This window comes from Solea senegalensis, linkage group LG19 (assembly GCF_019176455.1).
Source record: "Solea senegalensis isolate Sse05_10M linkage group LG19, IFAPA_SoseM_1, whole genome shotgun sequence".
Classification (NCBI taxonomy): Eukaryota; Metazoa; Chordata; class Actinopteri; order Pleuronectiformes; family Soleidae; genus Solea; species Solea senegalensis.
The window spans coordinates 15567514-15582551 of NC_058038.1; the positions used below are offsets into that span (position 1 = coordinate 15567514).

General features: G+C 38.2%; 1 protein-coding gene across 1 annotated transcript; it reads right to left on the reverse strand.

Annotated features, from left to right (window-relative positions):
• Nucleotides 1–9429: 9429 nt before the first annotated feature.
• On the reverse strand, nucleotides 9430–15013 carry atf7ip2 (activating transcription factor 7 interacting protein 2). Its single transcript, XM_044050193.1, has 13 exons — nucleotides 14932–15013; nucleotides 12908–13200; nucleotides 12646–12718; nucleotides 12414–12545; nucleotides 11928–11990; nucleotides 11791–11828; nucleotides 11654–11694; nucleotides 11538–11581; nucleotides 11322–11367; nucleotides 11112–11185; nucleotides 10848–11006; nucleotides 10587–10768; nucleotides 9430–9890 (listed from the first exon to the last, which is right to left on the reverse strand). Exons 2-13 carry the CDS (start codon nucleotides 13117–13119, stop codon nucleotides 9680–9682), a joined length of 1275 nt encoding a protein of 424 aa, XP_043906128.1. The 5' UTR covers nucleotides 13120–13200; nucleotides 14932–15013; the 3' UTR covers nucleotides 9430–9679.
• Between the last annotated feature and the right edge of the window lie 25 nt (nucleotides 15014–15038).

Genomic DNA, 15038 nt, shown 5'->3' on the forward strand with positions numbered 1-15038 from the left:
GTTAGTCTACCATCTAATAAGACCTTACTGCAAACCTAAGTCCCTGGCTTGTCTGCTGAAAGTTTGTTGTTTATTCTCCCATTGTTTCTAATTTGTGTGAAATGACAACTTCAACAAAAAATCTAGGCTTAGTGTAGGTTGCACAGAAACGCTACAAGTCAAATACTAACAATTCGGCAAATAATCATAAAGGAATAATTTAAAAGTAGAGTACTTATACATTTACTTATAGACACTGGACAAAAACAGGTATAATTTGTATTCCCTAAAAAGGAAATTCATATGAACTGAATATTCTAAATACTCTCTCTAATCTTTATTTCCAGTCCAAACCAATTTATTTATCAAGCACATTTGAAAAAACAGCAGTTCACAAAGGTGTTGAACAGTAGTATTACAAAAACAATACCTAAACAGAAGTAAAAACAAACAAATAAATGAAAAATATAAGGCAACCCTAACCCATAAGACACGTGAGTATACATGACACCTCACCCAGAAAATGCAGAACAACAGGCTCACATTATCTCAAATGCAAAGGAGAACAGGTGACTCTTTAAAAGTGATTTAAAAACAAGCCCAATGTGTAATGGCAGTCCATTCCGCAACTTAAGGGCTGCAACTGCGAAAGCTTGATTCCCTCTGAGCTTCAATTGTGATTTAGGTACAACAAAGAGCAGCTGATCAGCAAGAACATTTAGATATTTGAACACACAAGGAATTTAAAATCTATTATATATCACACACACTGGGAGCAAATGGAGGGAGGCCAGAATGGGGGAGAATGGGCGCTCATGTCTGTGTCCTTGTTAAAAGGTGAGTGTGTTTGATGGTACCCAATCCCCATTGCTCGTTGTTAATTGGACACTCTCAATAGACCCCAGCCTTAGTGTCCTACGAGTGCCGAGCGTAATCCAAAACAAGGACAAATGGGAGGGTTGCATCAGCAAGGGCATCCGGGGTAAAACATCTTTGCCAAATCTAAAATGCAGATCATCTGCTTTGGCAACACCTTGAGAGAGAGAGCAGCCAAAAGAAAAAACAATACACATTAACAAGGACAACTGAGCATTTTCCTCGATCTCTGCATGAACAGTAGAGGCAACACCAGGCTGAAGGGTAAACTGAACCCGAAAAAACTCATCATGGTCAAACAGCCATTACCATAACTCAGGTCTTTCGAGTTTTCTATGGCGAGAGTGACAATACAAGGGACTAAAAACGACCAGAGCACTGCCAATATGGCTGTGATGGTGTTGAAAGCCCTCCGCTTTGATTGGTCAACCCGCTGTCCATCCCCACTCACATTTCCTGGCCCAGGACGAATCAGAACACAGAGGACAGAAATGCTGCAGAAAGAGATGATGAGCAAGGACCCGGCCAGATAGACGAAATATAATATAATATAAGACGGAATAGTAACTGTAGCGGAGTACAGATGAGATATACCAATCCAGGCGGAACTCTGCAGCCACACACATGCTATGCTAATATTTCTGATCCTGACACCTCCTGACTGTCTCAGCCCCAAGTAGATGATGGGGTGAACCACAGCCAGATAACGCTCCACACATGTCAGCACGTGAAAGAGCATGAGTGAAGGAAAATACCCAATTATCAAATAAATCCCCAACATCTCTGAAACATCAAAGTAAAAGGCAGTGAGGGACAAGACGTTTCCCAAAGTGAAGATCAGTTGTTGGACGACGGAGTGGTAGGCAAAGATGTCGGAGTGGCTTGTTGTTGCAAAGGAGCGCTGCTGCCGCCATCTCTGGTAACCCACGTAGAGAACGAAGATGGAGAGAGGGGCGAAGAGGATGGTGTGGATGGAAGAAGATAATGTTGTGATGACTCTTCCACCATCAGACTCGTGGCAGTAAATGATGTCAGAGGAAGAAGAGTTGGCTGACATTTTGGTTTGGGTGACGTTGCTTTTGTGGAGAAATAGGACAAAACAGCATCAGAAATAGGTAACAAATAGATTGTTATTGATTCATCTGTCAATTCTTATCATTTTAATTAGTTTGGTCCAGAAAATGATGAATAATGTGATCAATTTTTCGCAAAAACTGGAAATAATGTTCTCAAATGTCTTGTTTTGTCCACAAAACAATTTTTATTTATTTGTATGGAGAAATGAAACCAATAATCACATTTAAGAACGTGAAAAATGTGAGAATATAAAATCAATTACTACTGACAAATTGATCATCAAAATAGTTGGCCAATCATTTTATAATTGTTGCAGCCCTAATCACAAATAACCGACACGCCATAAAAGTTATGTTGAGAACAAACATAACAAGTAGATATTATGCCTTTTCAGTTTTGTCATGATAAACAAACAAATAGCGCTGCAATTAACAATTGTTTTCCTAATCAAAGAAACCAAACATATACTCATTTAAGGAGTTGAAAAATCAGAACTTGTTTTTTTTTTTTAATACAAACATTGAGGATTCTCAAATGTCTTATAGACAGATTTTGGCTTCTGCTTTAACGTTGAAGATGCTTGTTATGATTTCAAACTTAAATCACCGTAAAATAATGACTTGTAATTAAACGTGTTTGTGCAAAGCAACAACATTATATTGATAGTGAACTATTTGTATATTAATATTGAAGAAAATGATGTTGAAATATTGCTCAACCCTAGTCAATTTGCATATTTCCTTACATGTCTAGTTATGAGACTATTTTTAATATTAACATTATCATTTTTTATTATGATTAAAATTGATATCTGCATAAATATTATGGCAGTTCAAACTGCTGCTTGTATAAGTGACATAATACAGATAAATGACCAACTATTCAGACAGGCTACTTGTAAATCTACTGTTGCATATTTTAATGAAGTTTACATATTTGTATTTCTTACATCTTTTCATTCTCTAATAGCATTTTCTTTCTCCACTGAACTCCTGAGACTTTAATTATGTCATAGAAAATCAATGCTTGAGACCAGTATGTCGTCAGTTACATAAATCAGTGAAGAAAACCATAGATGTTATCAATGGAAACTTTGATGGAAGAATTGAAAAAAGCAATTAAATTACCTTCACTCGTCTGCAGCGTTTGTTTCTGACCGTGTCTCTCCTGAAACATCAATGATGAACGTCTGAGAATAATGACGAGTAATGATGAGTGTCAGAATGACAAATGGTAGCAAGAGTTTTTGCATGTTGTCAAATTAATGTCAAGTTTTTGCAAATTCTCTGCCTTTGTTCAATGTACTCTGGATGACCCACTGCAGCTGTGCATGAAGCCTTGATTTGACATGATTTGAATAATGTAGGAGACCACAGACACCAACTTTCCAACCGGTTTTCAGTGTTATAATATAATATAATAATCCTAAATCCTAAAACAGCAACAAGCACTGCTCTCAGTAGACCACACATAACCAGGCTACTCGTTCCTCTCTACCACGTGCAATATTCTGTAAATTAACATTAGTGCAATATACTTATATAATTTCCCATGGTCAACCTTTGTTTCTACTGTAAATATCAAGTCCATACTGTGTTTATTCTGCAAAATGTCCATAATGTACATTCTGTTTGAACTCTTTATGTATATATGTGTGTATATATGTGTGTGTGTATATATGTATGTATATGTATATATGTATATATATATATATATATATATATATATATATATATATATATATATATATATATATATATATATATATATATATATATATATTTATTAACATCACATCTGATATCCCACAATTTTTAAATCCAGGAATTGAGAAGTGTCTGAATTTCCACGGAGTCTTTTTTTCTTGTTGGTAGAACAGTAGTACATCAATTGCTTTGATTCAGAAGTTTGCTAAAGTGTTCCACTGTTTCTAAAACCTTTTTAGGTGACTCTTATATCTTATAGGAGACTTTTATATTTGATGGGGGGGACCGCAGCCATTTCACCTTAGCTGGTTGTGTCATTTATCTTAAACTTTTAACAATGGGAGAACTAGATCAGTTTTTTTGTTGTTGTTTTTTAAATACTATAGTTGTCATTTATTAGACTTTAGAACAATCAGAAACTGTCCGGTAAGGCAGATTACTATGACTGTTTAAAGCATTGCTAAATAATTGTAACCATAACAAGATCATTACAGTCTCTAGCTTGTCCTGATGAGTTTGTTGTTGTCTCCCATTGTTTCTCATTTGTGTGGAATTAGATAAGATAAGATAGCTTTATTTATCTCACAATGGAGAGAAAACGGCGTTACAGCAGCTCAACAACAGATAATAAACAGACAAACAATATACAAGTAAGTAATACAAGTAGGAAATGATTTACATATATTACAACAACTTAAACAAAAAATCTAGGTTTAGTGTATGTTGCACAGAAGCTCTACAACTCAGATACTGACAATTCTGCAAATATTCATAAAGGAATTATTTAATAGTAGTGTCATTTATAAGTTTACTTATACACACTGGACAAAAACAGGAAAAGGAAAAATTGTAATTCCCTAAAAAGGAAATTCATATGAACTGAATATTCTAAATACTCTCTCTAATCTTTATTTCCAGTCCAAACCAATTTAATCATAAAGCACATTTAAAAAACAAAACAGCAGTTTACCAAAGTGTGGTACAGTAGTATTACATAAACAATAACTAAAAAGAAGTAAAAACAAATGAATAAATAAAAAACATAGGGCATAAATCATCTGAGTATACATGACATCTCACCCAGAATGCAGAACAACAGACTCACATTATCTCAAAGCGGGAAGTTTTTCGAAGTCCCCAAGGGACAGAACAGACTTCATCAGAATCAGAATACTTTTATTATCCTGAAGGAAATTGTTTTGTTACAGTTGCTCCATATCAGACTCAGTAAGTACCAGAAAAAAGACAGCACACAAGTTAAGATTTAAAAAAATTAAAAAAGAATTAAGATTCAAATTAAATAAAAATAGCACAAAGCCCTTGTTTAAAGAAGAATAACAAAATGACAAAAATTTACAATGTGTACAGGATAGACTCGACCCTCAGCCTGCTGCCCCAGCATGCAACAGCATAGAGGATCGCACTGGCCACAACAGACTCATAAAAGGTCCTGAACATGGTCCGGCAGATGTTGAATGACCTAAGCCTCCTCGGGAAGTAGAGATGACTCAGGCCCTTCTTGTAGATGGTTCGTGTATTTATTATCCAGTCCGGTTTATTGCCAATGTGGACTCCCAGGTATTTGTAGTCCTTGACCACATCCACATCAATCCCTTGGATGGAAAGAGGGGTCACTGGTGTCTTGGACCTCCTAAAGTCCACAATCAGTTCTTTAGTCTTTGTCACGTTAAGCTGCAGATGGTTCTGCATGCACCACGTGATGAAGGAGTCTCATCACCCCCCTCTGATGCATCCAGTGGAGTGGCTCAGTGGTTAAGACCGCTACCACCCCTGGCTGATTGTTCTCAATTCCCTTGTAAGTCATTTTGGATAAAATGACATGTAATGTAATGTACATGTCAACGACTGCAGAGTCATCAGAGAACTTCTGTAGATGGCAGGTCTCTGTGCGGTTAATCCTAGTCATTTGTCTTGACTGCTTGTCATGTTTTAACTTTAACCCCAGAGTGATAACAATGTAACTTGTGTTTTTTTGTCATTGAAACTCAGGAAGTTTAATGCCATCTACGCCTTAATGCCGTTCACACATTTTAACAGTGAGTGGACGGAGTCATTTCTTGTTAGAGGTACTTTGTGAAAAGACGAGAGGTCCCAGAATCAAACCCTGCTGTACCCCACAGTGGAGGAGTGCTGTAGAGGACAGTGTTCTAAAACTAGACATCTGAATGCTGTGGTCAACTGTATCAAAAGCAACAGTCAAATCATGTAGCACAAGGATAACCCAGTAACCAGAGGCGCTGGCAAAAAATGTCTTTAAAAACTCTTAATAGTGCAGACTGTATACTATTTCTGTCTAACAAAAAGAAAGAGATTAACTGGTTGAAAACTACTTTCTTCAGTATTTTAGAAATTAATGGAAGTCTAGTCAGCACATTTAACCAAGCTAGCATCGTTAGCCTGGAGAACTGCTGCTTCTCACCCATTGGTAAGCTAGCCGGTACTGGCGGAGGAGGAAGAGTTGATGGATGCCGTTTAATGGCATACATCCTCTGACTGTGTTTCGACTTTTCTGTGGTTCTCTTCCCGGGTTCTCTCTGAGGCTACACTGAAGCCCTAGACGCTCCACCACAGCCGGCCATCAGGGTGCTGCAGATGGTCTGCAGCACAGCAGGGCAGATGAACATTAACCGACAGTCCACTTACAGTATTTGACTAATACCTGAGTGGCATTTCCGATCACATGGCTTTGGTTCACAATTTATAGTGGGTTTGATGCTACCCAATCCGTATTGCTCGTTGTTAACAGGACACTCAATTCACCCCAGCCATAGTGTCCTCCGAGTGCCAAGTGTAATCCCAAGCCAGGACAAATGAGGGTGGTGTCAGGACTTGTTCTTGCACGAAACTGCATTTTATTACATTCCGTACTTACTTGAAGTCTGATATGTCTTATATTTTAAACCTTACTCACTTACTTGAGGTTTTGTTTTTGTTTTGTTGTGTCTTATTGAAGTGCTTTTGTTATTTTTTGTGTGCCTTTAAGTCGCTGCAAAATCTCGTTATGTCCTCATAATGACAACACAAAATTATTGATTCTTGAAGGGCATCCAGGGTAAAACATTTTTGCCAAATCTAAAATGCGAATCATCTGCTTTTGCAACACCGAGAGAGAGAGAGCAGCCGAAAGAAAAAACAATGAACATTAACAAGGACAACTGAGCATTTTCCACGATCTCTGCATGAACAGTAGAGGCAACACCAGGCTGAAGGGTAAACTGAACCCAAAAGAACTCATCATCGCCAAACAGCCATCACTACGACTCAGCATTTCTGAGTGTTCTATGGCGAGATTGACAATACAAGGGACTAAAAACAACCAGAGCACTGCCAATATGGCTGTGATGGTGTTGAAAGCCCTCCGCTTTGATTGGTCAACCCGCTGTCCATCCCCACTCACATTTCCTGGCCCAGGACGAATCAGAACACAGAGGACAGAAATGCTGCAGAAAGAGATGATAAGCAAGGACCCGGCCAGATAGACGAAATATGGGATATGAGGAATTGTAGCGGAGTACAGATGAGATATACCAATCCAGACGAAACTCTGCAGCCACACGCATGCTATGCTAATATTTCTGATCCTGACACCTCCTGACTGTCTCAGCCCCAAGTAGATGATGGGGTGAACCACAGCCAGATAACGCTCCACACATGTCAAGACGTGAAAGAGCATGAGTGAAGGAAAATACCCAGTTGTCATAATAAACCCTGGAATTAACATCTCTGAAACATCAAAGTACAAGGTAAAGAATTCCAAGATGTTTCCCAAAGTGAAGATCAGTTGTTGGACAACGGAGTGGTAGGCAAAGATGTCGGAGTGGCTTGTTGTTGCAAAGGAGCGCTGCTGCCGCCATCGCTGGTAACCCACGTAGAGAACGAAGATGGAGAGAGGGGCGAAGAGGAGTATGTGGATGGCAGTAAGGGATATGGTGATGACTCTTCCACCATCAGACTCGTGGCAGTAAATGATGTCACTGGAAGAAGAGTTGGCTGACATTTTGGTTTGCATGACGTTGCTTTTGTGGAGAAATAGGAGAAAACAGCCTCAGAAATAGGACAGATTGTTATTGATTCATAACACATTTTTTGTAATAATTTATTGGTTGGTTAAGAGACAAATAGGACCGACACTTAAGGTGGGGCACGGTATGGAGAAAAGAAACCAATATTTAAAAATGTGAGAATATAAAATCCTATTGACAAAATATTATGGTCTACTATCAAAGTAGTTGGCCAATCATTTTATAATTGTTGCAGCCCTAATCACAAATAACCGAAACGCCATAAAGGTTATGTTGAAAACAAACATAACAAGTAGATTTTCAGTTTTGTCATGATAAACAAACAAATAGCGCTGCAATTAACAATTTTTTTCCCCTAATCTTAAAATTAAAATGTTGATCAGTGTTTTCCCAAAGCTAGAAATGATGTTCTCAAGTGTTTTAACCATTTACAGTATTTGTCATATGGAGCAAAGAAACCAGAAAATATACACATGTAAGAAGCTGAATAATCAGATAACTTGTTTTAGTTGTAAAAAACAATTTCTACCCATTAGGGTTGTAAAATTTGAATGTTTCCATGGGAATTAATTTCCATTTTATTCTCATTGAGGCCCATGAATTCCCATGGAAAGTTTCTTGAAATTTACCAGAGGTTTTCAGCTCCCTTTGCGATTAAATTAAATTAATGAATTTGTTGTTTGGTGTTTCCTTTAGTCATGCTTTGTTATATGGAGCAAAATATAGGAGTTGAAATATCTGAACTTGTTTTAATTATTATTTAAAATACACACATTGAGGGTTCTTAAATGTGTTATATACAGATTTTGGCTTCTGCTTTAACGTTGAGGATGCTTGTTAATTATGGTTTTAAACTTTTAAACTCAATCACTGGAAAGAATTTTGTTGTTTTGTCATTGATAGTGAACTATTTTATATTAATTTTGAAGAAAATTATGTTGAAATATTGCCCCACCCTAGTCAATTTACATATTTCCTTACAGGTCTAGTTACGAGGCTATAATAATTACTACTATTATTATTATTGTTATAATGGCATTATCATTTTTTATTATGATTAAAATTGATATCTGCATAAATTCTTACAGCAGGTCAAACTGCTGCTTGTATAAATGACATAATACTATAAAGATATTATAGTATTATATAAACAACCATCTTTTGAACTATTCAGACACAGCTTATCAGTCTCTACTTGTTTTTCTTTCATCTTCAATAGCATTTTCTTTCTCCACTGAACTCCTGAAACTTTAATTGTCATAGAAAGTGTCGCCAGTTACACAGATCAGTGAAGAAAACCATAGATGTTATCAACGGAAACCTTAGAATTCAAAATGTGAACTGAAAAAAAATGCAATTACCTTCTGCAGCGTTTGTTTCTGACCGTGTGTCTCCTGAAATATCAATGATGAACTGACAGCAAGAGTTTTTGCATGTTGTCAAACTAACGTCAAGTTTTTGCAAATGATCTTTGTTCCCATGTACCCTGGATGAGCCACTGCAGCTGTGCTTAAAGCCTTGATTTGAATAATGTAGGCGACCACAGACCAACTTTCCAACCACTTTTCAGTGTCTTAATTTGGAGAAAACACACACTTGGCGTTTAATCAAACAATTTCAGGGAAGAGATTCCAATAATGTCTTTCTTTGAGGTGGAGATGAATTACAAATAGACGGAATGACTGGATGAAAGAATGAATGATATTTAATAGTAAGCACTACGCTTAATAAACTGTCACAGATGAAAATTAAAATAGATCATTTTATTGGCGTAAATAACATTTCTTCAAATTGGTGAGTAACAGCAGGCAAATAATAAAATGAATGCAATAAAATATGATCACCGCTGGAGGGCACAAGAGAAAAATAAAATGTCATGTCTCCATGTTACTAACTGTGGGACAAAGTAACAACCATGAATGAGTAAACCTGAGAAAATCCCACTTCAAGTTGGTGCTTGTATTGTCTCTTCATTGAAAACATATCTTCTTTTTGAAATTAGCCAGGAATGACTGTAGTTACTACTTGACTGTAGGGTCCGTACCGGTCAAAGATGTCTTTGCCCACCACAGTGACGCATATCTTGTGCCCACACTTGTACTTTGTCATCATCACACACATGGGCAATGCAAAGGCCTTCACTTCACCCAGCAGAGACCAGTCTGGGAAGATGCCGCTACCCTTCACCTTTTCAGTGGTCATGTAGATGCTGCAGGAGGGAGAAAGAGGCAGAAAGAGGGAAAAACAAAAGGCGAAAACAGTTAGAGTGAAGGCCATTACATGAACTCTGCTTCCATCAGCTGGCAATATGTTGGCATGAGTCGTGCTGTATTAAGTGAAACAGCCGTCATCATCGTTGCTGAGAGTGGCTGTTTTTTTTTAGAAGCAGAGTGATAATGGCAAAAAAAAATTAACTAATGTCAAGTATACAGGTTCCTCCATCCATCTTCTACCACTTTATCCTCCACATGAGAGTGGGGTACATACCGGACAGATGGCCAGTCCATCACAGGGCCACATAGAGACAAACAACCATCCACTCTCACACCTACGGTCAAGTGTCCAAGTTGCCAAGATGTTTTTGGACTGTGGCAGGAAACCAAGGAGACCATGTGGCCCATTCTCAGTTCCCTGATTCTTCAAATCCTTATCATTGATAATTGTATAATTGTGGTCAAAACATATTTTTTCTACACCAGATTATCACAACTCAAAACAAAAATGAAACCACATCCAAAATCCAAACAGCAGCACTCTAATCACACACATGTTGTGGTTCACTCTTAAGGTCGAACCTCACAAATGCAGTTTGAGCCAGCCCACCCAAGTACGGCCTCTGTGCACACACTGGCACAGAGAGTGTCAGTTAAAATTCAAACATCACCTGCTCTGTGCGGCCACTCACCTGTAGCTTTCCATGGGTGCTGCAGAAGGATCTTCCTTCTCCACCTTCCACAGCACAGAAAGGCCAGCAGGTTCCCTGATGAGAGCCAGATGTACCACTGGTCTCTGGGGAATGTTGTAAGACATGGCTTCCATCTTCAGCGCGGAGGGAAAAGAGACGGGAGGGAGCGGAGGGTACGGGAGCTACGGGGAGAGGGTGAACAACGCTGAAATTGATGAGACACACAGTCAAGTGCTTTATGAACGTTGGTGTTTATTTTACCTCCTCTGAGACCGTGCGCTTGGGGCTGTTATTAACAGTGGAAGAGAGACACTGCACTTTCGTCTCAGCCTTTGGCTTCACGCGATCGTTGAACTGGTCGCCATCACTTTCTTGATGCTGCCGATTGTTCCGCTCTCTCTTTGACACATTTCCATTTGGCTGAATGACACGTGGCAAAATGAGTGAATAAAGACAGGACACAACATTTGTAGGCGTTGTAGGCATTTTGAAAAAAGAATATATCTAAATAATGATGGATCGTACCATAAACTCTGGAGGAGAGTTATAAGGAGTGAGGACCGAAGGTAAATCCTCTCTTAAATCCGCAGCCTTCAAATCTTAACACGCATTATGTAAAGTGGAGAGCAGCAGGGGAGGACACGGGAAAGAGCAGAGCAGCAAAAGGGATGTGGTTATTTGTTGGCGCACTGATCACAGACGATGCAAACGTACACTTGTGTAAAATCATCTTACCCTGATTATCGTCATGCAGCTTCTGTAAGGCTTCTTTTGTCGCTTCCTGGAGAAAACAAACAACCGATCAAATGGAGCCTCACAGTTTTTAATTTACATTCAACTGCATGAATCAACATTTATAAGCCCTTTTGAACAAATTCATCTCAATAATCAAATCAAATCTTATGCAGAAGACAACTTATTACTGGTCACTAAAAATCTCTTCTTTTTTACCATAGTTTGAAACAGCTTCCGACTCTTGTCCAGGCACTTCTTATCTGTTGAAAAAAACATTATTGTTAATGCACGTTTAACAAATACATATTTATACTTTGTGTACATGTGCTTACTCTGCAATGCAGTGTCCACATTTCCATTCTCAGGATTTATCCTGCAGAGACGGCCAGGGAAAAAAGATTTACATGAAGGCTTCTCATAGTTCACACAGAGAACTTAAAATAAAAATAAAGGACCTAGCTCTCGATACCTGAAGATGTCCGTGTCACTGAGAGATGGGCTTGAACGCTGAGAGGAAAAGATTTAAAGAATGAGCGCCTGTGTGCGTATAGGATGGCAGTTCATTCGTATGTACAGGTACTGTATGTGTGTTTTTGTGGATTAAACCTTTTTCTGCATCATGTGGGCAAGAGCCAATTCTGCTCTTCTCGACATCATGTTGATTCGCACCTGAGGGACAGATAAATGTCAGAGAAACAAAAACACGGACAATTCGGATGGATTTAATATCCAGGAATCCCTGGAAGAACCTTCCTGCCTAAATAAAGGATAAATAAGTAAATTGGACATAAATTAAAAAGCAGCAAAAACTGGTTAAGCTGGACACTGCTAAAATTCCACCCCATCATTTCTATAAATGGTTTCCCTGTTACCTCAGCCACTTGTTTTATTTCAGTTCAGAGTGTATTTAAGATGGGCTTACCTCAGCGTGAAAACCACACTCTTAATAATGTATTTTTGTCATTTTGTTTAATATGTATAATCATACTTTTTATAGTCAAATGATCAAATATTCATGCCCAGCCCTAGTAATTGTGTCGCTTTGTACAAATAAATAAGCAAAAAGAAAATTGCACAACTCCTTTCACTGACCTCCAGCTTTTGGATGGAGCGTTCATCTTCAACCGCACGATCTACATTTTGAATCTTTTCTATTAAACCCAGCAGCTTGGCTTCATTCCTTTTCACTGCATTGCAAACCTCCTGCTCTATCAGTAGCTGCACCTGTGAATACAAAATGGAAGGGACATTAGTATGGTCATGCTGCATTCAGTCATTTCACATACACATTAGTAAATGTAACCACAGTGCAAAGAAACCTTACTTCAGACTGGGACAGTTTTATCTTTTCATCACTGGGTCCTTGGGAAGGCGTCAAGGACGGCGTCCTCTTCTTTCTTCATGCAAAATGCATACCAACACACAAAAACAGGACGTCGATATACATTCAATTAATCATGTTTAGTACAATGAAAAACTATTTTTTAGTCTACTTTATGTTGTGATCGAGGTGATTACTGTATCGTGACACTCTCTAACAGAATAATACTTTGTTCTGCAATTATGGGATTGTGAAGTGAACTCACTCGTCCAGAAGATACCGGGCCAGAGCTGCATCGGATCTTAATCCTTTCGCTGCTTTCAGTGCACGCCACTCTTCAAATGCTTCTCCAATCGCCACTCGACAATCTCTTGGACTGCATTTTACCTTCTGGGACAAACGCTTGCGTTTCTTGGTGGAATGGTTTGGTGGCTTGAAGCCCACGCCACTCTCATTGTGATCTTGAACCTCTGCCATTTTTCACCCAAACTGAATCAAGGCTGGCTGAAGCTGAAGCTGCCTGCCGACGTCATCACAGGGCTGACGACATCATCAAACCTGGCAATAGCAACAGCCATTATTCATTTACTGGACTCTAAACTGAGCAAACTTCAAATTATTCAATATAATATAATAACAATGACGTTACAACAACCACAACAACATCATCTTCCAAACTGTGCTAAGATATATTGACAGACAAAAACTCTAAAACATTTAAAACCAAGCACTGGGAATCTATTCAGTGACATACAATTAATTATTTTGATTGTTTTTTTGTTTGTTTTTTTACGCCATTGCCAACAATACACCGTAACACAGTGTAATGGAAAATAACGCTTATTATTCCTTAAATTTCTTGCACAGTTTAGTTCAATGTTTAGTAATGCCCACACGGAACTGATTTTCTAATCTCTCTGTTTCCGAGACCCAAGGCCATATTTCTCCTTTCACAAGCACCTTTTGTGTGCAGCACAGATAAGTTCATGACCTGAGAAAACTATGCATTTTCTCTGAGGTGTTTGACCATCTTGACTCTTTCTTTCTCTATTTTTCCACAATCAGCTGATTAATGTGAATTTTAATCATCAGTGAATTTTCATCATCAAGTTATATACATTATATTTGAGTGAATTAAAAATGCTGTCTAGCTCGCTGTTTGAAATGCAACCCTGGAGATCCTGCTTCACTCAACACAGATCCTAAAGATTTATACAGTAATGATATTATTTAAGATTCTTTGTGTTCCACTTTGTAATGCAAGTAACTTGTTATAACATTAGTTAAAATGTAATTTTAACACTTTTGATGACGTCAGTGTTTTCTGTAACGTTCATAATAAGCATTTCATCTCTATTATTTAGTGATGGGAATTGGCATAAGTCAGTATCAGTCCGATACTGGTCAAAATGAAGAGATGAGATATTGGACAATCCAAAAATCCTATATATCGCACGCTTCACTCTTTTTTGAGAGAACAATGTTTGTTACACAGTCGGAGTATTGTGTCTTTGAAATCACTCGCCACAAATGTGCTGTTAACAGCTTCATAGTTCATAAAAGATGACAGTATCGGACAAATATCGGTTAAGTTAAGTGTACGACTATGGATTGATGTTTTCTGAGTAAGTTAAGTCAGATTACAGACAGAAAACTTAGCCCATTTACATTTTAGAATCTAAAATGAACAATATATATATATTTTTACAGTAATCAATGCAGTGTTTTTAAATCCACGTACACGTTGCCATGGAGATGATCAGTCTCACCTTATTGTCTAATGTTGTGTAATTATTAACTCCTCTCTGCTGGGCTTTGTTTGTGTTCAATCAGGCTTGAACTTCTGTTTCAAAACACACGCGCACACACAATAGGGGTGGGGTAGCTCAGTGGTTAAGACCTGAGCTAACCCACATCATCAAAGACATGATGGTCGCAAGTTCAACTCCACCCCTGGCAGGTTGTACTCGCTTCCCTTGTAAGTCGCTTTGGATAAAAGCGTCTGCTAAATGACATTTAATGTAACACAATCATTGGGGTTATGGATAGACAACAGTTATTAAAGTAAAAGCCAGAGACTCATTTGTGAACTACGCTAAAGAGTCACTGTCATAGTGAAACAACAGCTTATTTTCGGGCTTGTGAACCGGAGAGGAAAAAGTTTGTCTCAGTAGAGCAGCGGCAGCTCATTTGCAGGAAAAAAAAGAAGAAGCTAACACAGCTAAAACTGCATGCTACACTTAATAGTTTAACCCGCACCGTTGGAAGTGAGCAGAATATGAAGCTTACATTTCAATTCATGGGAGTAAATACATCAGAGGGTCTTCATGATGCTTCTTTTTCTTCATACTACTTCTGCGTCTGCTTCTTCCTGGTGTTTAATGGCGGTTGGCAAT

Excerpts from the sequence above, each read along its gene's own strand:
- atf7ip2 (XM_044050193.1), bottom strand. The coding sequence starts at position 13,119 with ATGGCAGAGGTTCAAGATCACAATGAGAGTGGCGTGGGCTTCAAGCCA. Across the intron at positions 12,546-12,645 it reads TAAAACTGTCCCAGTCTGAA|GTGCAGCTACTGATAGAGCA; the intron begins GTAAGGTTTCTT and ends TTGTATTCACAG. Across the intron at positions 11,007-11,111 it reads ACTCTCCTCCAGAGTTTATG|CCAAATGGAAATGTGTCAAA; the intron begins GTACGATCCATC and ends CGTGTCATTCAG.